Below are 21,566 nucleotides of genomic sequence, written 5' to 3' on the forward strand. Positions count from 1 at the left end.
GGCACATTTGCATTTAAAGAATTTATCATGAGAATCGAGAACATGTTCTCTTTTTTTGTATCTACACGCTGTCTTTTTGAATGGGAAAAATGTTTCGCATCAGATTTAGTACTAATCTTGTTATTTTTAAATTTTCTTTTAATTTAGACCTCGGCGGCCATTTTGTTTTGTGACTCAACGTTAAAAAATAAGAGGTTATACCTCAGAGGTTGGTGAAACCATTCCAGTGTTCGTATCAGTCGCTGGAAGGAAGAGTGTTCAGTTGCACTGGCAGTCCAGATATCGACTTAGAGCACTTCCTTGCAGTCAGTATCCATCGAAAACTGTTGAGGGGCGTCGGCTCTTTAAAACGCCTCTTTGTTGGTGGCTATAGAGACGGTGTCCAGAAGATTTACGGGCAGCGTTTCGCTTGTTCCGACTTATCGTTCTGGAATAAACTTCATATGGAGTTTCACGAAAAGGTTTAAAACAACACGTGTGAACCATCTGCGTTGCTTGCTTAACACTTGCTTAACTTCCTGCCCACAATTGTTCGTAAAACACGCTAAGGGGGCCGCAGTACAAAAGAAAGCTCCATAACCGTCCTTCCATCAAGTTCGAATAATAAACAAAAAATAAAATAAAAACTAACAAGGGGCATGGGAGGCCGTGTTAAATTTTGTTGTTCTGGCACGCTCTTGCACAACGCGCTCACAAACGCCAGCTGATCTAGAGACGGGAACTTTATGGCATCCTTGTTTCCTTGTTGAGGAAAAGAGAGCGAGAAGGCCATTGCACCAGAGGCCCTTCGGAGTTTTTCTTCTTGCTTTCTTCCTAAACTTTCTTAAAGGTGCCCTCCGGAGCTTTCTGCGATCGTCTGTTTATGTTGTTATATTGCGTAGTAGGTGCAAGTTAATATGTATACAAAGTTTTAGAGTACAAAACCGTTTATTAAGTAAATGGCAGTAGAAATATATCGTTACTATTTTCTCTTGAAAGACAATCGCCCATTCCCTGGCCATCGCTAAAACTTGACCAATGGAAATGCTGCATCTCGCGGTGAATGCGAACGTTATTATTGCAATACTTTTTAAGCTTGTTGTAAATTAGAGTTTGAGAAAAACGTAAACTGATTGTGGTGCGGGAAACATAGTTTGCAATTATCGTTCCAAAGCCAGCGAACTATGTTTTCTCCCCGCAAGCTTGTTGCTAGGGGGTGATGCGTCGGCGCGTCGGGTCGTCTGCTTCCCGGGGCGTGTGCAAGCGTGCGTTTGCGACACACGTGTTCCTTCTTCCCGTGGATCCCGACTGCGAAGCCAGCTTTGCGATCCTTCCACGTGAATGAGTCAAACTTTTCCTTGTCATCTGTGGAATGCGACTGCGTATTGCAGTAGTTTCTTTTATCCTTTGAGTGAGCGATTTCCCTGAAATGCCGAACGTTTGTTTCGTCAAGACGTGCCGCCATCAAACTGGGAAGAACGTTCGCAAGGGCTTGCGATTCTTCTCTTTGCCGGAGAAAGAACCACGAAGGACTGCGTGGTTACGCTGCGCCGGGCGAGGGCACGACATTGAGAACCTGCCTCTCATTCCCCGTTTTTGTGCCGAACATTTCGAGCCGACTGCTTTCCGAAAGGACGACCTGCGTCGTTCCCGTCTTCGATCAGATGCTGTGCCGACGCTTCTGCTTCCCGTCGCCGATGAGACCGACGATCCTCCCCCAAAGCGCCAAAAAGTCGTGGTGAGTTTTTCGATGGCTCAAATATTTTTGGGAGTGTCACGAACATGGCATTCTGCGTTGCGCAGTGCGGCTGCTTCTGGTATCTATATTCTGAACTAAGAACTGAGGAGGCATTTGTGTAACATGGGAATCCCCATGGCATTCGTCAAGTCGATCAGTGGTGCCTAATGTTCCGGACTAGCGGTTCGAGAGCTTATCGCGCGAATGGTGCGGTGCATGGGGTTTTCATTTTCGGGTTTTATATTTTTCAAAAATCGGGGGGGAAAAAATCGGGCGCTATTTTTCCGGGCGATAATCGGGAAGAAATCGGGTTTTTCCAGAAACCATTCCGAAATTCGGATTTTTTTTCGGGATTTCTTTATCAATTACAAATACGTGCAATGTGTTATTTACATGAACAAAAGTAAACAAAATATATTATATAGGCATAGGATATGTTTCTACCTTCTGATCGGCTCTGAAGTGAATCTTTGCGGAGGTCACGCAAATCGAAGAAAATTGTAACCATCAACTGATGACCAAGGAATTAAACAGATCCAGAATGGTTCATATTTTCTATCAAGTCAGGTGATTTCAACACTGCTTTTCGGGGAGAAATCGGGTTTAACCCGATTTTTATCAGAACTATTCGGGGGAGAAAAATTAGGTATTATCGGGTTTTACCCGAAAACGAAGAACCCTATCAGCATGCACCATCTGCAGGATCGAACTCATTTGTAAAAAGAAAACACGAACAAATAAGATAAAAGGACAGAGTCATAAATCGCCTCTAATGGTACCACCATCACCACCCCCCTCTGCTATTGACCCACCCAAAGTCAATACATGTTTTCCCAGCTTGTTTACAGACAGGAACCCTTTCGTATCAGCTTAGCAAAGTTCCAAGTGTCCGTGACTACTAACAAGCAGGTTTTCTTTTATATCTACTCTTGTGAGCAAACTCAGTTTTTTTTTTTCTTCTCACAATCCTGCACCCACGATTGCGTGCAAACCCGCGTTTGCAAATTTGTATGCACATAGCAAATGCACGCCATGATTTTGTTGCTTGGTGGCACTTCTGGACACTGAGAACTCATGGCAGTTGCTGTATGTTTCCCACTTGCGGCTATAAGTGCTCGTTGGTTGCATTTCCTTCAGTGGTTGGTAAATACATGTCAAGCTGCAGCTTTACGTATGTATGTAATGTGACATCATATCGCGACATGAACATTTATTGTTGCTGAGCTAGAGACTGAAAATATAGATGGTAATGTAAGTTATAAAAACAAATATAAAGAGTGAGGCATCCCTTAGATTTGTATTACAGTGAGAGCTTTGGTTGAGTGCATGAAATTCTAAGCTATGGAAAGGCTACAAAACAATTCATGGATGTTTGCCATCAGCTAAAAAACTAGGCATCAAGGATGTTTGCCGCGGTGACGGCATTGTGTGGAGTGCTCGAGTTGCACCCTTTAATTTTAAAAATATGAAATGTGTAATAAACAGTGCCCTTTGCAGACTCAGGCCTCGGCAACTGGACTGCCTGCACCCTGCGAGGCAGAAATGACCCTCAGGGACTGTACTGCTGAAACAAACATCCCTGCAGTGGTGCCACCTGTCCCTGTCGCAGACGTGCCTGCACAGTCGCATCCACCCGAGTCTGCCTTCTCCACTTGTAGCAGTGGGGTGCCATATGAATGCACATCTCCTGTTCCCAGCAACATGCCAGACTCTGACGCAACCTACTCTCCGTCTCACAGCGAGGATTACGAGAGGTAAGTCGTGCATATAAACACATAGAATCTGTAAAGAATGCTTCACATGATCCCATTTCAGAATCGAGCATGGTGCATCAGCTCCACCACCACCACCAGAAGAAGAGCGCCAGTTTCTGGTGTTCGAGAGCTGCCTAAGGGAGCTTTTCAAGACGTGCCAAGAGTGCTCAAGACTGTGCCAAACAACGATCGAAACTACCGGCACACTGATCACAGTCTACAGCATCTGCCCTGTGGAGCACGTGCGCACATGGAAAAGCCAGCCCATCGTCAACGGCAGACCAGCAGGGAACATACTGCTGACCAGCCACCTGGTCTTCTCTGGAGTGAAGATTGCCCCTACGCTGCGGATGCTACGCCATATGAACGTGCAGGTCATCTCCGACTCGAGCTTCTACGAGCATCGGAAGGCCTTCGCTCTACCTGCAATCCACAAGGTGAGCAATATTCCGGGACACTGCAACTGCATTTTTTTCCCATATACCCAATTTTCCAATGAGGTACAAAACTGGAGCCCCAGTCACACTTCGGTTAAATGAATAAATATCTTCTTGTAGTATGCCACTTCAATGGTATAGTGCTAAGAGATAAAATTTTATACATCATGTTACATATGTGCCATGGGCTACTAAATCCACGATACTTTAATTTATTTCTGCTATGTGTAGTATCCTGGGGCAGTTCCCTGTCTGGCATTGGGTTGAGTGAGTCAGGTTCCCCGTGAGAGTCAAGAGACAGAGGGTGGTTGTCAGAATGGAAAAGGGTAGGGCAGCTTCGAGGTAACGGGCGGCCTGCTGCCTCTTTTATGAAATACACAAACATAAAAACACAAATCACAACCTAGCACAATCTAAGTCACATTCAAACTCGCTGCATTGTGCTTTCCTTTTTCTTTCACTCAGTCATTCATTCTACAACACTACACTATGCATACATAAACAGATGGGACTATTGTAGTATGCTCCATGCCTTTCTAAAGCAATATTTATCTGCATGAACAGGTCTGGCTGCAAGAGCAACAAGAACTTCTCAACGAGTTGCAGAACAAAGAGGTGGACATCTCTGCTGACGGGAGATTTGACTCCCCTGGGTTCTGTGCCAAGTACCTGACGTACACAGTCCACGTCGAGCAAATCAACAAGATTCTACACTCTGTCCAGGTCCAGCTAAAAGAGGCAAGTAGTCGAATTTACGTGAACCAGTTGCAACAATCTCATAATCTTTCTCTTGTGTTATGTCATCAGTTACTTCACTGCTATGCACTATTTTGGTAAAATATTCATTTCACACCTTTTTTTAGTCTGAACAGGCCATGGCCAGTGTCAACATGGAGAAGGAGGGCCTCCTCAAGCAGCTGCAATTCTTCAAGGAGAAAGGTATGTTCATGCTTAGTTCATGTATATCACTACTCGGCGGCCTTTCAGGCACTCTGTTCAAATTGGCATAATCACTTATTCTTTTGCTATCTTCGGAAACCTAATGGTGCAGGTATCAAGATCCGATCGTTGGTGACTGACCGTCACCCTGCCACACGAAAGCACATGAAGACGCACGAACCCGGGATTGACCACTTCTTTGACATATGGCACATCTCCAAAAGTAAGCAATCCTAACAGGCCATTCGTGCAGCCTTTATTTTCCAGCGATCACGCTGCAGGTTTCCCTGACACGACTCTGAATTTTAGGTGTGAAAAAGAAGCTGACAGCAGCAAGCAAACGGGCTGGATGCCAAGACCTGCAAATCTGGATCCAGACAGCTACAAACCATATGTACTGGTCAGCAAGGGCTGCAGGAGGCGACGAGAAGCTGCTCATCGACATCTGGCTCAGCATGCACAACCATGTCATCAACAAACACTCGGGGCACGAAGGAACCTATGGAAGGTGCCTCCATGGTGACATGCCAGAGCCAACACGACCATGGATGGATCCCAGTATGTTTTTGTTCTTCCAAATGAAGGTGGTTTTTCTAAAACTTGTATCATCCTCAGACTCGCAGGCCTACAACCAATTCAAGAGCATCACTGGCAACAAACTGCTCCTGAAGGACCTTGCACAGATGTCTCCACATGGCCAGACATATGCTTTGGAGGCGTTCCACAGCGTCCTGATAGACTTCGCCCCGAAGTCCCAGGCTTTCAGCCCAGAAGGCATGCTTGCAAAGTAAGTCAACCAATTTACAATCACATTTCCTTTGTTTGGACACTTTCATCCAGTCCATTGGTTACAATGCGACAAACCTGACAGTCTCTTCCTAATGATCAGATAATGGAATTGGATTGATGCCAGAATAACCACTCTTTGTAAGTGGCACACTTTACCATCACTGAAATGTAACCATCTTGCAGGACTCGACTTGCAATCCTCCATTTCAACGAAAACTCAAACCGCTGCCAAGCCGTCACACGAGAGGGCAAGCCACGTTGGTCGGTCGTAACATCAAAAGCACGAAAGGGCCACCACACAGCACGACCAGAGATTACGGATCCCACTTACAGTGAGTATAACACTAACTGCAGTGTGAATGCCTTGTCCAGAGAGCCTAGGAATGTTATCATGCAAAGGTTTGAATTCTAGAGTATGTTGGAAAGCTCATCAAGGAGGCAATGGAGAGCAGCAAACAGTGGCGGTCCCTGGCTGCTGCATCGAGGGCCAACACCGTCGTCTTCCCGGCACCGATGACTGCAGCCTACACAAGGCCTCCAAAAGAGGAACTCGTGGCAGCACGAATGTCCAGGTTCGGCCACAGTCCCCAGTAACGGCATCAAATCCCTGGTCGGGACTTCCATGCTGCCGCAGGTAAGCACACAGGACCTTGGTCCTAATCAGGGTGCAGGATAAGCAGGTGGGGAAACGGCCCATAGAAGCCTACCGCAGCGCCGTGACCGGATTGTGTACTCGTCTGCTTGCGGGTACCCCCGATTTGCAACAGATGGCGCTGCGGCGAGAGGAAAAAAATCGGAATCGGATTTGCATGGAACTTTATGGGAGAGTGCGCAAAATAAACAGAGAGCACGACAGTCTTTATTGAAAATCCACGAGAAACCATCTCCGTCAGTTTAGCCAGTCGCCCACCTGGAGTGAGAGTTTGCGGTGCTCCACATCGATGGCGCCACAGAAAAAAAGAAAACCGAGGGGTACACAATCCGGTCGCTCATTTGGCTCTCGTTTCCCCACCTGTCTATCTTACACCCTGGTCCTAATACAGCCTTGCATGGTAAGCAACCGCTTTGTTTTGCAGGACGTACGGCGAATGCAAGCAGACAGACCCAAGAGAAAACAGCCGAGCTGCAAAATGGTTCACCATTTTCCATTAGGACACCCTGACCGACAGTAAGGAGGAAGTTAGATCTGTCTGCAATCATTTTTCACAGAAATGCAGATCTCTCCTCATGAGAATGTTCCATTTTAGGGCCTAATCAAGCTGGTCATGGCATGCCTATCTCGAAACAGGGCAAGGAACTTTAGCCGGTGGCAATGTCGGAGTCACAGAAAAGTCACCAAACAGCGAGACTCAAGGCTACAGCTCAACTTGCGGTGAGGACGACACTAACTTCAGTGTGAACGCCCATCTAGCCCAACTTGGAATGTCTAGGAATGTAATTATGCAACCGTCTGAATTGTCACTGTAGGTTGGAAAGTCTGTCAACGAGGCGGACAGCAGCAGGCAGCAAAGACCTGGTTGGATCTTTCATGCTGCCAGTGGTAAGCACACAGGAGCCTCGTCCTAATGAAAACTACCATGGTAGGCAATGACCGCTTTGTTTTGCAGAACATACGGCGAATGCAAGCAGACAGACCCAGGAGAAAACAGCCGAGCTGCAAAATGGATCATCGTTTTCCGTTAGGACACCCTGACCGACAGTAAGGAGGACATTAGATCTGTCCGCAATCATTTTTCACAGAAATACAGATCTCTCCTCATGAGAATGTTCCATTTTAGGGCCTAATCAAGCTGGTCATGGCATGCCTATCTCAAAAGAGGGCAAGTAACTTTAGCCGGTGGCAATGTCGAAGTCACAGAAAAGTCACAAAACAGCGAGATTCAAGGCTACAGCTCAACTTGCGGTGAGGACGACACTAACTTCAGTGTGAACGCCCATCTAGCCCAACTTGGAATGTCTAGGAATGTAATTATGCAACAGTCTGAATTTTCACTGTAGGTTGGAAAGTCTGTCAACGAGGCGGACAGCAGCAGGGAGCAAAGACCTGGTTGGATCTTTCATGCTGCCAGTGGTAAGCACACAGGAGCCTCGTCCTAATGAAAACTACCATGGTAGGCAATAACCGCTTTGTTTTGCAGAACGTACGGCGAATGCAAGCAGACAGACCCAAGAGAAAACAGCCGAGCTGCAAAATAGATCATTGTTTTCCGTTAGGACACCCTGACCGACAGTAAGGAGGACATTAGATCTGTCTGCAATCATTTTTCACAGAAATGCAGATCTCCTCTATTGATAATGCTTGATTTTAGGGCCACGATCAAGCGTAATGGAGAGATGCAAGCATTGGCACCTGCCCTCTCAAGCCGGATTTTTCAAGCCCAGCATGGTGCACCTCTATTGTTGGCACATCAGTGCCAACAGTAGAGGCATTAGGAGATGAGGACAGGCCAGTGCTATAATTCTTCCCAGTCCATTAGCTGTAATTAGGGTTCTGCGTTCTCAGATAAACCTGATAAACTCCAAAAAACACTAGCCGTTAAAATTTTGCTGATTCAGATTCATTTGAAAAACTCAATTTTTAGGTCCCCCACCAGTCTTTATATTTCCCGGAATCTTCGAACAATTTTTGCAATTCTCCTCTTACTGCAGTGTCAACTTCCGTTGCCATGTAGCCCCTTATAATAAAAATGAGGTAGGCCCTCTACGACAGTAGATGAATACGGCGCTCTCATATGAAAATACTGCTTTACTAAATTCACAAAGTGCTGTTTTCTACCTTTCATTTGCCTCATCGAAAATGCCGAAAGACTCCGAACTTTGCGTACATAAATGGAAGCTCCAAATTGATGGTTCAAAAAAACAAAACAAAAAAAAAACACCCTCTAATTTTGCTAAAAAAAAAATTAAATTCAAGAACGCAGGATCCTAGCTATAATTTGTGCAAGCTTTCAAGATCGAGGAAATCGGTGACCGTATTGTCATATTCATTGTGGGCACACCACAATGAAGGCGGATCAAGTGCTATTTTGAATAGCATGTAGTTCTGCACCAGAGATCCCATCCCCAGTTCACAAGCTTAGCCCATCGCAGCAGTTTTAGAAAATTGAAGTATTTTCGGAACCCAACCGACACTTTTCTGAAGACTGTAACACAATGCCTTATCCATCTTTCTTTTCATGTGCTGATGAGCGGACATGCTGTGGAGACTGCACCGAGGCGGGGCAGCCCGCCCGTGTTTCCAATAAATGGGGTTTTCATCCAGGAGGTAGGCTGGTAATGCAGCAATAATATAAGTGGGGTGGTTGCATATAACACTGGAAATATTAACAGAAGTTTTTTATGGCAATTTAAAAACAGTGCTGCATTTTCCAGTCTACACCACGGTTTTCCCCCCGTCTGCAACATTTGTCTTCTGTCATTATTGACCTGCTTGCAAATAAGTGAGGCACATTCGCTAACCTTACGATTGAAATAAACTGCATTAATTTTCCAACAACTTGACTTCTCGGTACCAGAACCTGGAAGGTGTAGAAATTTGCATGACCAAAAGGAAATAATTTCATAATTGAAAACAAGTGATGCCGATGGTAGTACTAATTTTGTGATCCCCTGGATGATTTCTGCATTGTGAGGTCAATACATGGGTCGATGTAACTAGAATACTGCACTATGCCTAACTAAAAACCCGACCGAAATTGTGCCATTTCCTCAAAGTATTTGCATGATGTGAGGGTATACTTGCCAATTATAACGACAATATAAACTAACAATCGTAGTATTCACTGAAATATATAAGCAGATCCTATTTACCACCGGGAGGAAAAATCCAGGGTAACTGGGCTGTGGAGGCATAGAATATTCTATGCAGGGGATCTATTGTGCATGCTCAAAAAGCATTCCACAGCCAAGTAAAAAAAGGATTTCGCAGAAGGCTTGGACTGGAAAAGTCTATACTAGAGCACATGTTGAGAGTACAGTAATGAAATGTAGGTTGGCAATGAATTCTAAATAAAAAAAGTAATACAATTTACAGCATGCCTATAGTCGGTGACAGGTCAAGAACGAAGTGGAAGCTCCTCCCACCTCTTTCCACTTTAGTAGAGCGAATGCTGGAGAGGAGGCGACCTCCTCTCCGTCGTTCGCTGCATTGAAGTGGACTATAGTCACCCAAGCAGAACGTCATTTGTTTGTCATGTTAGCCACGTCGTCATCGAGACCCTCGGAACAATCGACCACGTCCCTCTGAAAACTGCAGCAATCGCAATTCGCCTTTCTTCGCCTCATCGCACCGGCACGCTCAGACGGCTGATGTAGGGAAGCATCTTGTAGCTTCATGCAGTCAGATTTTTCCATGTTATATGCAGTTTTTCCATTTGAAAGAACAGATCCAGAAGAAAGTAGAAGTACACTGCACAACACTGTTAGTGCGAACATGACATCGGTGCTTTTTCTATCTTTACTTTAAAATGGTATTAGTGGGTGCCAAATTTTACTGCTTAGGTTAGTGTTCCAAATGAGCACTTCTCACGCCCTAGTAGTTTTGATGACAGCCTTTGGATTCTAGGAGGAAAATGAAGCAATCCGGTCGTGCGACTCAAATCAAATTTGGGGGTTTTACGTGCCAAACCAACGACGGGCATCTGGCACGCCCCAGCGGAGGACCGAGGATTAATTTCGACCACCTGGGGATCTTTTGACGTGCAATCGAAAGCTCGATTACCAAGCTGCCTTCTCCGCAATATACCTCCATCAGATTGCAGGCACCTCGGCCGGGATTCGAACCCGCCACATGGGGATCCGTAGGCCGGCACTCTCGCCTCGGAGCCACCGAGGCGGCTTCGTCGTGTGACTGAATGTGACGTAGGTGCACTGGCTTTGGTTTGACTACGATCATGTGATCATAGTTATGGTCACGTGATATCGTAGATAATAGGTCACGTGATTTAGAGGATTCCGTTCATGGCTACGAGCGACTTCACACACATGCAGGGAGGGTGAAGAGACAAGGGAAGGGGGTTGCGTGGTCTCTAGGTCAACGCAATTTATTCTGCATCCCTGTAGCCCGCATACACGTCAGCAGGGTACCTGCCCCTAATTGTCTTGACCACACAGGATGGCAGGGGCCGCCTATTCTTCTTTCCCAAGCGGCTCCACAGCCACAGGGCACACTGCCTGTAGGCTGCAAATCTGTAGTGCCTGGAACAATGACAGAGATTGGATGTAAGAAGCAAAGCCTATCACTCTGTTGGCAAATTCTACACTTGTTTTCATTTCTCTAGGCATGTAATCATACTCTGCTTTTCTGTTACGTCCACTCCAGCTATCACATAGCAGAATCCCTATTTGGCAGTCCATGTCGGATGGGCTAGACATGGAAGCCAAATTGAAGTGAACTGCTGTAGATTCATTCTAAATGCTCCAGAGTTTAAAAAAAACAAAAAACTATAGGCCTTGGTTCTCCTAACGCACCTCCAACTCCAATCGACACAACAACCAGTTATACACCGGAATTAACAAGGAAGGAATATCTGTTGCGTGGTCATGATACATAAAATAAGTTCACAGGGTCCCAGTTCACAATTGTAGATAATATCTGTCATTGGTGTTGGTGACGAATATTGCATCGCTGTGTTTTGGGAAGGACACATGAAAATTATGTGCACTGGCCAGAGGGAATGGGAGCCATTCATCCAGAACAGTGGAAAGCTCCCCATATGATGTTGTTTAATTTGGGACAAAACAGTGCAGTTCGTAAGCCTGTAAAGCAGTGGTGTGCAAATATTGGTTTGAATCAAATAGTGCACTGTCGTTTCTAGCATCAACAGCGCAAAAAGAGCCGGTTGCATCGGCTTCCCTTTGCAGCGCAAAGGTTATGGCAAACATACTATTCAATTTGAACCAATATTCGCACACACCTACTGCAAAGGTTTCCTGCACACAAGTGCCAGGGAATGTGAACTCATCAGAGAACGTCCCAATTTAACATTGTCTAAAGTGCTGCTGGCACTGCCGAAGCTTGGCATTGGTACTGGTGATTAGGGATTTGAGAATAGCAGCCTGGCCATGAGTGTTCTATGAAGCTCGCACAGAACAGTTTTGGTGTAAACATACGAGCTGAAGTGCTCATGCAATACTGGAGTGGCTCCAGCAGTTGTGATTTCATGTCTCTCCGACACAATCCGTGTCAATATCCGAACATGTCATTCTGACAGCTTCCATTTGCCATGACAGCTGCTACCACCCCCATGTGTTTATTGGTCCTGAATACCTTAGGGCTCAGGGCACCGCAATCATTTGCTATTTGGTCATATACGCATCTGCAAGACACATATATCAACATTTTTTCCCGTTTTAGACTGCGATATGTCTTCCATTATGCTGTGTTGATTTAGAGGTGACACTACTATCATCAGAGTAGTGGGGATACATATGAGCACCCCCAGGCCTCCCCATTCTTGCACGAGAAACTTTGAATTTCAGTGTTTATTTCAATGAATAGTGTTGTTAGAAAAATATTTTAACGAAAAATGATGCGATACTGTTTGGTGACCTATTCCAATCTCGAATCCTTTCTGTCATACTCACCCATGTGGGCACTGCAACATCATCCGTTAAAAAAAAGCATGGATCTCGACGACGACAGCCTGCTTCTGAATAAGCTGTCCAGACATGGCACTCCTAAAAAACTATCCCAGCATAGCGTGCAAAGAATGCCACACCAGCGGTGCAAGTGTTGCTGGCACCACAAGGAACATGTCGAGATGATCATCCACCGGCTTCAGGGTGTCTGGTATCTGCATCCAAAAATAGTGTAAATCAAGACCCAGACACCCAATAATTATCACCCCACCTTGAGATTTTGGCTTTTCAACTAGATCAGGGGATTAAGGGATCGAAGCTAGGAAGGATTGGAGGGCAGGACGCCTTGACATGTCTCTGACTGGGGTGTTTACTGCCCTATATACCTCCCATGGACCAAAAGCCGTCCCAAAGTGGCAACAAAATATGTTACGGGAGCCAAAGTGTCATGCTGTCAGATGCCGGCAAAGTTACGACAGAGAAAACGAGCAGATGCAAGTGTGGCTGTTGTGGCGTCCCCCCTTGTGACAATCAAGTGAGCACAAACTATTGTGCAGCTCTTGGCACAGCAAATTAGGCAGCTGCCATACGCACATGGACTCTTCTGGCACCGCCAAAATTCTTGACGTGGCAGATTTTTATAAAAAAAGTAAGCAAACGTAAAACAACGCATTGCAAGCGTCCCGGCTGGTGCCTTTGTTGCAATGATGTTCACATGCACGTAAGGGCAACTTCGGCAGGCTTGCAGTTACACGTGCTTCGTCGCGCGGGCGGAGACAACGGCTGTTCGACCGAAACCGAAACCATGCCACTCCGCGCTCCGTCGCCAACTGCATGGTTCCCAAAATAGTATGCAAAATGTAACTGTCCAGCATACGACAATAAACAGTCCAGCGACTTGTGCTTGCCAGGCCGGCAGGCGAGGTACAGGCTAAACACACAGAAAAAAAGAACCTGAGCGTATCGATGCAAGACACTGCGAATCAAGGTCAAAAAAGTTCTTGGAGCGCTTCGTGCAACGACTGAACTCGAGACAAACAAGCACGCTGTGCGGGTTCAGCGTGCAGACATTGCCTTCTTTGCTTTAGCTCACTTCTCTTCACCAACTTTCTTTTGCGGCAGATTTTTCACGTACCGGGGTCCCTCTCGAAAGAAAGCCCACCAGGAAAAACCTAAGTAATCAAAACTTTGCCAAGCAGTCATTGAGTTAGAAAGGGATTTTTATAGCAGCGTATGATTTAAACAAGAGCAGGAATGTCGATGCGTTTCAGTTTAGTAAGCGCCATATCTGCAGCGACGTGGGGACGGCAACACACGACGTCGCGCGAGCGCTTCAGCTCAAAAAGTAACTCCCGCCGCGCAAAAACGTGGTTTTGTCTCACAGCATGACGGCATGTTTGGCACCCGATACACTAACGTCTGAGAGTCCGCACACGCCCGTGTCTACCGCTAAAAAAAAAAAAAGACGCGAGACGAGATTCCCGAGACGACGAGTGCACGAAACGCGAGACGTGGGGAAAAATCATGCAAGACCAAATAGACGATTAATACAGGGTACTTTGTGTCGGGTGGCGTCTTGTGCGACCTAGCTTACGCATGCTCAATTACGGTTCTCAGTTTCGTTTCGTTTATGAAAGGCGACCAAAATTGCTTCTTTGGCGCAGGCTTGGCACGGATTAGCCATATTTCGGTGAAATGTAGCAGGATGTAGCAAAGTTAGCCCCTTGGTGCAGTTTGGCGCAATTGGCGCAGCAATCACATTCCTGCACTGTTTATAAGTGTGTCTCAGCCACGCCTGGACAGATGCCTCCGAGTCATCAATGTCCGCAAAGACATCCTCGCGTGGCTTTCTGAATACGGAGGGCATTATGCTCATTGACTGCATGTAACCGGCCACCACCATCAACATCGCCCCGTATGTGGCTACCCTCAGGTGATTGCGCGATTCACGAGAAGCTGCCAGGGAAAGGGGCGGCAGGTACGCTCTTGCAGCATGACAATGCCCATCCCTACATTCACCGTACTCCCTCAACCTAGCCCGCAGTGACCATCAGCCATTCAGCACCATGAAAAAAACCACCTATGAGGACCCTATTTCATGGACACTGGTGAACTCGAAGCGGCTGTCCAGGCGTGGGTGCGAAGCACTCCCAAAGAGTGGTCTCGGAACGGAAAGGCTGCCACACTACTAGAACCAGTGCGTTCGTCTCCAGGGGGACTACGCTGAGGAGGTCGACACACCTACCGACCCCTAAGTGGACAATATCTGCGGAAAAATAAATCGTAAATCAGTATGGTACGCCCCCCATATGGCTGCACTGCCTTGACAATTATAGTATGGGAAGGAGGAAATTTTTTTTTTTTTTGAGTGCATGGCCTGCAGTGGCATAGCCAGAAATTTGTTTCAGGGGGGTGTTTTACATTGCTGGTGTGTGTGTGTGGGGGGGGAGGGGGGATACTTTGCATCGCTGGGCGAATGGAAGGTTTCTAGTTCGCATTGCCATTGCATTGTAAACGGTGCACGAACCAGAGCAATGAGCCTTCAATGACTGCCTTTTTGTGTAGTTTCTTGACCAAAAAGCATGCAAACACCGTCTAAAGCCCCTTCTGACAATTTGGATACTGGAGTAAAGAATATGACTTTTGCCGATAGGGTTGGAATATAAGTCTCCACTTGCCTTCTAGAGGAAAGACGTAGTGGCATCCATGGACTCAACAGCAATCTGTGCCTATGTCATCGTTCTCAAGTTTTTGATTGTTTTGACCAGAGAACATTGCACTCGCTTGGGACACCCAAAAATTGAAAGGATGCATTATCGAAATGCTGAAAGAACAAACCGCCGAAATCTCTATTAGCCGAATCACCCGGTACCAGAGACCAAACAATTCCAAAATATTATGTTCAACACGAACCTACAGGGTTCTAGATTGAGAAAGTGGAAGAAACATTTGTTCTGCCAGAGGAATTCTTTGTTTGTTGAATATGATCTAATAGTTTGTGTGTATTTCCCAAAGAAAGCTAAGGATGTTGAGCTTGTCCCAGTTGCCCAAAGCGGCTGTCAGGCTCTCTTCTCGCATGCTTTGCTTCTTGTGTGGTAGATGGCGAGGTTCTAATCTGATTTCTGCCTCGATATCGTCTTCGAGCGCAGCTTGCACATTTTTCATGCTCCTAATTTTGCAGAAGACACTTCCATGATTCCAACACACTGGTGCAGCTAGCATCTGCCAATACCGTACCAAATATGGCGATCAGATATGTACGCATTCTCACCTTTCGGCGTTTTGCTGTTCGGCATTTTATTTTTCGACGTTTCAATGTTTGGCCTTTACATTTTGATTTTCGTCATTTTGATATCGGCCCCTGTTTTGATGGGCTTGAAGGTCACACGCAGAGACTAGACCAGGTAAAAAAACGAGGATGTCTGAGCTGAAGGTGCCAACTGTACTGTCGACGTTGACAGTGCACTTGAAGCAGTTGGTGTTTGTTTCTTCTCAAAAAGATTGCCCAGCATCAACTTAGCTGGCATAGCTAAGCTCATTTTTAAGATAGCAACAAGGCATTGGTGCATGCAAGATAAAGTAGGTGTATGCAGTTTTCTGAACTCTTAGCTCTGAGAAACAAAGTGACTGGAGCATCCTTCCCCAACACGGTTGCGAATTACTGCGTCAATATGATAACTTCGTGCTTATTTATTTGTTGCTTCAAAAGTGTTGTTCTGTAGCATAGTGCTGGTCCAGTCCATGAAGCTAGCAGGAAAGAATCTGGAAACAGTAATTCTTCGTTTTTCCGAACTTGGGAAAATGCAAAAGCTACAGCATCAGCAAGCCAATCGGGGCGTGTAAGAACAATGCATGTGACAACGTAATGTCTTCAAGTACTCCTCCTGTGGAATTTTGGCACGTGCTTAGCTCCGTCGCTCAGACTGGCCCACAAGGGCAGTAGCTTTCACCCTTTGTTGAGTTATGCTAAGACAGAAAAGCAAGGAAACTGCATGAGACGAATACAATCTCGGGAGTGAGTTAATCTTCGCCTCTCGTTGACAAAGTAGGACTTTCAAGCCTTTGCGGCCACCTGCTCTCTGCGAGCTTGTAGAGGGGCTTCAGGCGCTAATTCGGCTCTGTTCAGAGACACCATTTGAGCAAGCTGCAAGCCAGACTTGGGTTTCTGACACGGACTGCGTTATCTTTGTCGTTTGCGCCAAAGCCAAACGTGTGGGATATCCACTGCTCTCTTGAGAGACAGAGAAAGAGAGAGAGAGGGAACCTTTATTAGTTACACCATAGTCCGGTGCTTGATTGGGGCCACCAGTGCTCACCCGGTACAGCATGGACATGCTGTACCAGTAGGAGCAGTAGTGTATCAACGAGTTGAAGCTGGGGGGGGGGGGGGGGTGAGCCAGCCTGCCTAGTCAGAGGGTCGAGAAGGGTGAAAAAGAGGGAGGTAAGGGAGCATTGGGCATGGGGACAACGCCAAAGCATATGTACATCCAAGGTGTCGCCTTCTATTGCTCTCGACGAGACGAGGCCGTCTCGACTAGAGACGAGGCCATGTGACTGTCATATATTTCATAGTGCTATTGTTGCATAACATTGCATCTAAACAGAGCAAGAAAATGACATATCTAAACTGATAACCGTAAATGCAAGGAAAAATAGCTCTCCATGATCTGGCCTAACGGGAAGAAGTGTAACGCTCGAAAAGGGCGGTCTCGTCAGAACAGTTCGTTTAGAACATATAAGAATATGTGTAGTTTATAGTGGGACAGCAGTTGGAAGTGTCCGTGTTTCTGTATTGAACAAATGACTGGGTGGTAACTAGGCAGGCTGCTTCTCATTTAGTCTCTTGAAAGCCTCCCTGAAGCGCTATATTGCGCCTGGACAGTGGGGGTTATGATTAATTTCACTATCGGCAACACAAACAATTCATCGACCGCTTCCCAGGATGGTGCTAAACGTTCATCTAGCCTAACAACAAGTTATTACAAGTACGTATGTACGCTGTGAATCGGACAGTGAACGTAGTTGCCGAGGGCACGGTCCTCACCGAGACATGGTGAGTTTGCTCACGCGCAAAGCATGACATCGTACTCACTCGCTGGCACTTGCGCCCATCCCTTGCTGCCCGTAGTGCCGCATGTTGAGGTAGGCCAACCTCAACACCTCAGGGTTGAGGCACAGGGCCTCGAAGTCCGGGTGGCCCGTTACGCAGCCCTGCCGGCCCTGCTGCTTCCGTGCGACGGCCGGGTATTCGCGGCAGCAGACGCACTCGACGACGGTCTCCATCGGCGCGCAGGAACCACATAGACACCTTCGCAGAAAACACGCATCAATTACCCATTAAAGCGGGGTATAATGGAGCGCACCACGTACCAGTCCGTGTTCCCAAGCCGCCCGGTTCCATCGTCGGGTGCGTCTTCCAGCTCTTGCGGACTCGCTTCACCGCGGCGCGGCCGTTCGTCGTTGCCACAGTCGGTGCCCGCGGCGCTGCGTTCGTCGACGTCGCGCATCGGGGTCGAATCGTAGGATATGGCACCCATGTCAGCTGTCCGTTCCAGGATTTCGAGCTCTAGAGACGTTAGGTCCGAAAGGTCCATAGCGCGACCGTGGGATGCGACGAACGACGAATGCTGAGCACAAAGTCCGGGCAACTTTGGTCCGGGCCCCTTGACGACGGTCCGCGCGTTGGAGAGATTCCTCCGCGGGTCGGCGGTCGGTGACACGCAGTGACACTGGAATCCTTCGATTGCCATTGGCTGATGCGTAAAGAGATGCCCCTCCCGTTTTCCGGGGTCATCTCAGAAAGGGGGGCGTGCCGGGGACTTTGATAGCAATTTTAATAGGGAAATCCGCCGCGCATGACTGTAATTTTACGATTTTTAGGATCCTTAGGACCCATAGATTGAGTTACCGCCATATATAGACCATCGCAGAACGCTCCGGAGGGCCCCTTTAAATAAAAAACAAAGAAACAAAAAAAGACTAACATCTTTAAATTTTCAGGGACCAGCATGGGGCCCCCTGACAGCCTGGGGCCCAGTGCTGCAGCCCCCTTAGCCCGTACCTTAATCCGGCCCTGCAAACGGCCAGCACGCATTAAGGGCAGATGATGAAGAACAGGCAAAACGAATGTGTCCACAGCGGGGCGAAGACGACGAGCTGCGGGACTGCGAGGCGGATGCAAAGCGGCGGAGGCAGCGGGACCTGCACGACGTCGTTCCCTTCGCTTTGGCGACTCCTGGACAACCGATCGCGTACTCGTGCGACGTCTGCGAGCGGTTGTGGTTTCTAAAAGGCCCGACGTCCGCGCAATCCAAGTATGTCTGCGTTCTGGAGCAAATACACTAGAAGAAAATCTCCTAAAACACATTTTTCAACAACGCAACTGCTATACCGCTCGCTGTATATCGCATTTGTGTTTGTGTGGTCGTTCGCATTTTTTTTTTAATTATGAACTTCACTAAGATGTGTGCCGTGTCGACATTCACGACAAAGGACGAACGACATAGCACCCGCCGAGAGCCGGCTCTTCCATCGTTTCCAAGACAGTCCGAAGCTTGGCGGAATAGGAGTGCGGCCGCCGCGACTCTGCGCGCCATCCTTCGCAGCACTCCGAAACTACGTCTGAGTTGTGAGATTAAGCAATGCAAGCGTGACATTTTGCATTGCTTAATGTCACAACTCGGACTGCGTTTTTTGGTCTAAACATATGTTTCGGCATCGTCATTCGCTGAGCTGCCTCCGTAAGTTGTGGTGATTGGCTCTCCGAGTGTTGTGCGGGAAAATAGACGCACAGTTTTTTTTTAGAGTGATGGCCTTCGAGATACGACCCGCGAGAACGCGCTTCTCCGGCCGTCCTGATTAGGGATGTCGCGAACTTTCGTCGAACCCAAGGTGCGACTGGTTCGGCGAACCTTCAACCTTTTAGCAAAATTTGATGAAGTTCGACGTATGAACAGTGTTGTGAGACTTGTTTACAAAAATAATTTCGAATTTTGGCAAACAAATGATTCATAGAAACGTTTATTTTGTACGTTATAAAACGAGTACCGATGTTGATACGCTAATGCACATATGTTTGTATTTATATAGCGGCTATATAAATGCAAACATATATGCTTTTAATGACTGATCTAGTTCAATAGTGTAAAACAATACTCCCTTTGCTTTTTTCCTTTGCCGGCTCTTACAATTTTCAAGTTCGAACTTTCGACAAACTTTCGTCGAATTTGGCGTTCCAAGTTCGCAAAAGTCGAACCTGGTCGAACTTGAACCTCGGCAGGGTCACGACGCCCCTCGTACTCACCTCTAGAAATAAGGAAGTTTTGCGCATTGTTCTTACGCCGCGCGAAGCAGTTCTTACAAGATTTGGTTGTCGAAGAAGCGATGCTTTCGGCGTTTGAAACGTGTACGTCTTGATAAGATAACATACATATAATCTAAAATGCACCCCCCCCCCCCCCCTACCACATCTCTCAATTCTCTACATACAAGGGGAAATTCGTAAGGCTCCACGAGGAGCCGGACTTCTTTTTGACTAAGGTTCTTGAGGTGAAGACGAGTCTCTATCGTCCGGAGAGAGCGCAAGCGGAGAACGGAGAGGATCTAATGGGACCAATGAAACAGCGTGGAAAGCGCGATTCACCAGGCCTTTCTGTTCAAGCTTGGTTGAGCGATGATTGAACACGTATAGAAGTATGACGAAGATCATGTTGGTGGGCTTTCAACGCTGTGCGATTGGTCCTATCAGCTCCTAGCGTCGAGTGTGTCTGGACTTAAAGTTTCTTAAAGTGCCATGTATATTTAAGAAACTGAGCATGCTCTTGAATTGCATATTACCGGAGCATTATTGTCGTTTGTCTTTGTCGCGTCCTCCTTTCACACTCATTAATTCTTCATTATGCCATCTGCCCAATAAAGGGGAAAAAAAACAAGATATCGCATATGTGATAATGATATTCAGTTACAATGACATGCCGACTGCGCGTTATCGCTTCTGTGTGACCCAAGTTGCCCGCGGGAGAAAATGCGTTCTGATCGTTTGTTGCGAGGCGCCTACCGAGTATCAGCCTGAGGACTAACCTGCAGTCAATATGCTATTGTGTGCAGGGAGGTGCTCGTGAAATCTAACACAATGTGTGAACAGCGTCATGCGGGAAAGAAACTTTGTGGAATGCATATTTTTGTGCATTTTTGCAAGAGATGCGTCACATAGTGAACAGAACAGCGCGCAAAAAGACAAGGACAGAGAAAAGGAACGTGCACGACACACAAGCGTTGTTCACAAGCACAACACAAGCGTTGGTCACTATGTCACCATACCAACTCACCCGGCTTGCCACACTTCTGCAGATGTGTCACTTTTAGGCTCAAGCGTGTGCATTTGCGAGTGGAGCGGGGCTTATGCAAATTATGCTTGCCCTGGACGACGCACCATTCGGGGCAAAAACTGTACGTCGTCAGTAAGTCAACCGCCCTTCAATAAATCAGTCATATTTCAATGTCATTCATCCGATCTGCCACCAAAGTTCGAGTTTAAAGGATTACTGAACCGAAATTTCGAGCTCACAAAACAGGCTGGACGGATAGGCGGGACGCTGCAAAACCCAAAAACATCACTCATACAGCGATATCTCTGACGGATCGCCGTATTTTTTTCGAAAAGAACTGCGCGATTGAACACGGCTGACGAGGCTAACCAAGCAATTGTCACGTCATCGATTCTCATTCCCTCTCCTCCTCGCTACGTCCTGTCGAGCTGGTGAACCGAAGCGTGGAGTAGAGAAGCGAAGCCGCTTCCCCTCATTCTCAAATGTTCCAGGAGGACATGACGTCATAGCCCTCGCTTGAGCGCGCCCTTCTTTTCTGAAAGTACTGCCATCCGTTTGAGATATCGATGTATGAGTGATGTTTTGGCGTTCGTAGCGTCCCGTTCAACGCTTCTGCGACCTTATTTTTAAAAATCCAAATTTCGGTCCAGTATCCCTGTAAGCCATTTTGTGCAGTAACTCGTAAAGCAAACAGACACTGGAATGTCAGGACAAATAGCAGAAAAGTGATGATGCGAGCGAGTAAGTTCATCGTGTTCTACTATAAAAAGTGGCGATACAAACAGAATGACTGTGGGATTTACCTTTGGGGGCGGGGTACCACGTAAAAAACACAGTATGTCTGCAGGCACACAGGTTTAACGACATGTTTAATGACTTGATATGCCTCTACGCTTTGCCCTCGGTAAAATCCGCAGTATCGGCGCTGCCTCAATTGACAGGATCACCGGTCGGATTCCGTGCTACTGCTATAGGCAGATTCACGGAAAGGGGAAGAGCTGATCAAGAGCAGAGCTCCGCGGAG

General features: G+C 47.0%; 2 protein-coding genes and 1 long non-coding RNA gene across 4 annotated transcripts; 2 read left to right on the forward strand and 1 right to left on the reverse strand.

Moving 5' to 3' along the window:
- The first annotated feature begins 1,296 nt into the window (after positions 1-1,296).
- Positions 1,297-6,773, forward strand: LOC115311927. Its single transcript, XM_029970817.4, has 11 exons — positions 1,297-1,717; positions 3,215-3,471; positions 3,533-3,908; positions 4,473-4,646; positions 4,772-4,847; positions 4,960-5,070; positions 5,157-5,405; positions 5,463-5,634; positions 5,820-5,968; positions 6,049-6,270; positions 6,713-6,773. Exons 1-10 carry the CDS (start codon positions 1,409-1,411, stop codon positions 6,228-6,230), a joined length of 2,055 nt encoding a protein of 684 aa, XP_029826677.2. The 5' UTR covers positions 1,297-1,408; the 3' UTR covers positions 6,231-6,270; positions 6,713-6,773.
- Positions 6,774-6,784: 11 nt separating this feature from the next.
- On the forward strand, positions 6,785-9,038 carry LOC121833675. 2 transcript variants are annotated; one of them, XR_006076752.1, is made up of 2 exons: positions 6,785-6,804; positions 7,946-9,038. It is a non-coding gene; the product is annotated as an uncharacterized LOC121833675 (long non-coding RNA). The 2 variants fall into 2 exon arrangements; XR_006076751.1 differs by lacking the exon at positions 6,785-6,804 and adding an exon at positions 7,807-7,866.
- Positions 9,039-10,513: 1,475 nt separating this feature from the next.
- Positions 10,514-17,897, reverse strand: LOC115312002 (P2X purinoceptor 7). Its single transcript, XM_040221162.3, has 3 exons — positions 17,586-17,897; positions 17,308-17,523; positions 10,514-10,832 (listed from the first exon to the last, which is right to left on the reverse strand). The coding sequence occupies exons 1-3, from the start codon at positions 17,807-17,809 to the stop codon at positions 10,679-10,681; spliced, it is 594 nt and encodes a 197-aa protein (XP_040077096.2). The 5' UTR covers positions 17,810-17,897; the 3' UTR covers positions 10,514-10,678.
- Positions 17,898-21,566: the final 3,669 nt, after the last annotated feature.

Source organism: Ixodes scapularis, unplaced genomic scaffold (genome assembly GCF_016920785.2).
Source record: "Ixodes scapularis isolate PalLabHiFi unplaced genomic scaffold, ASM1692078v2 PGA_scaffold9__187_contigs__length_104089568, whole genome shotgun sequence".
NCBI lineage: Eukaryota > Metazoa > Arthropoda > Arachnida > Ixodida > Ixodidae > Ixodes > Ixodes scapularis.

Coding starts and splice junctions, on each gene's coding strand:
- LOC115312002 (XM_040221162.3), bottom strand. CDS start 17,809: ATGGACCTTTCGGACCTAACGTCTCTAGAGCTCGAAATCCTGGAACGG. Junction 17,524..17,585: donor CGGCTTGGGAACACGGACTG/GTACGTGGTGCG, acceptor TTTTCTGCGAAG/GTGTCTATGTGGTTCCTGCG. Junction 10,833..17,307: donor ATGGGCGCAAGTGCCAGCGA/GTGAGTACGATG, acceptor TCATTGTTCCAG/GCACTACAGATTTGCAGCCT.
- LOC115311927 (XM_029970817.4), top strand. CDS start 1,409: ATGCCGAACGTTTGTTTCGTCAAGACGTGCCGCCATCAAACTGGGAAG. Junction 1,718..3,214: donor CAAAGCGCCAAAAAGTCGTG/GTGAGTTTTTCG, acceptor TGCCCTTTGCAG/ACTCAGGCCTCGGCAACTGG. Junction 4,647..4,771: donor TCCAGGTCCAGCTAAAAGAG/GCAAGTAGTCGA, acceptor ACCTTTTTTTAG/TCTGAACAGGCCATGGCCAG.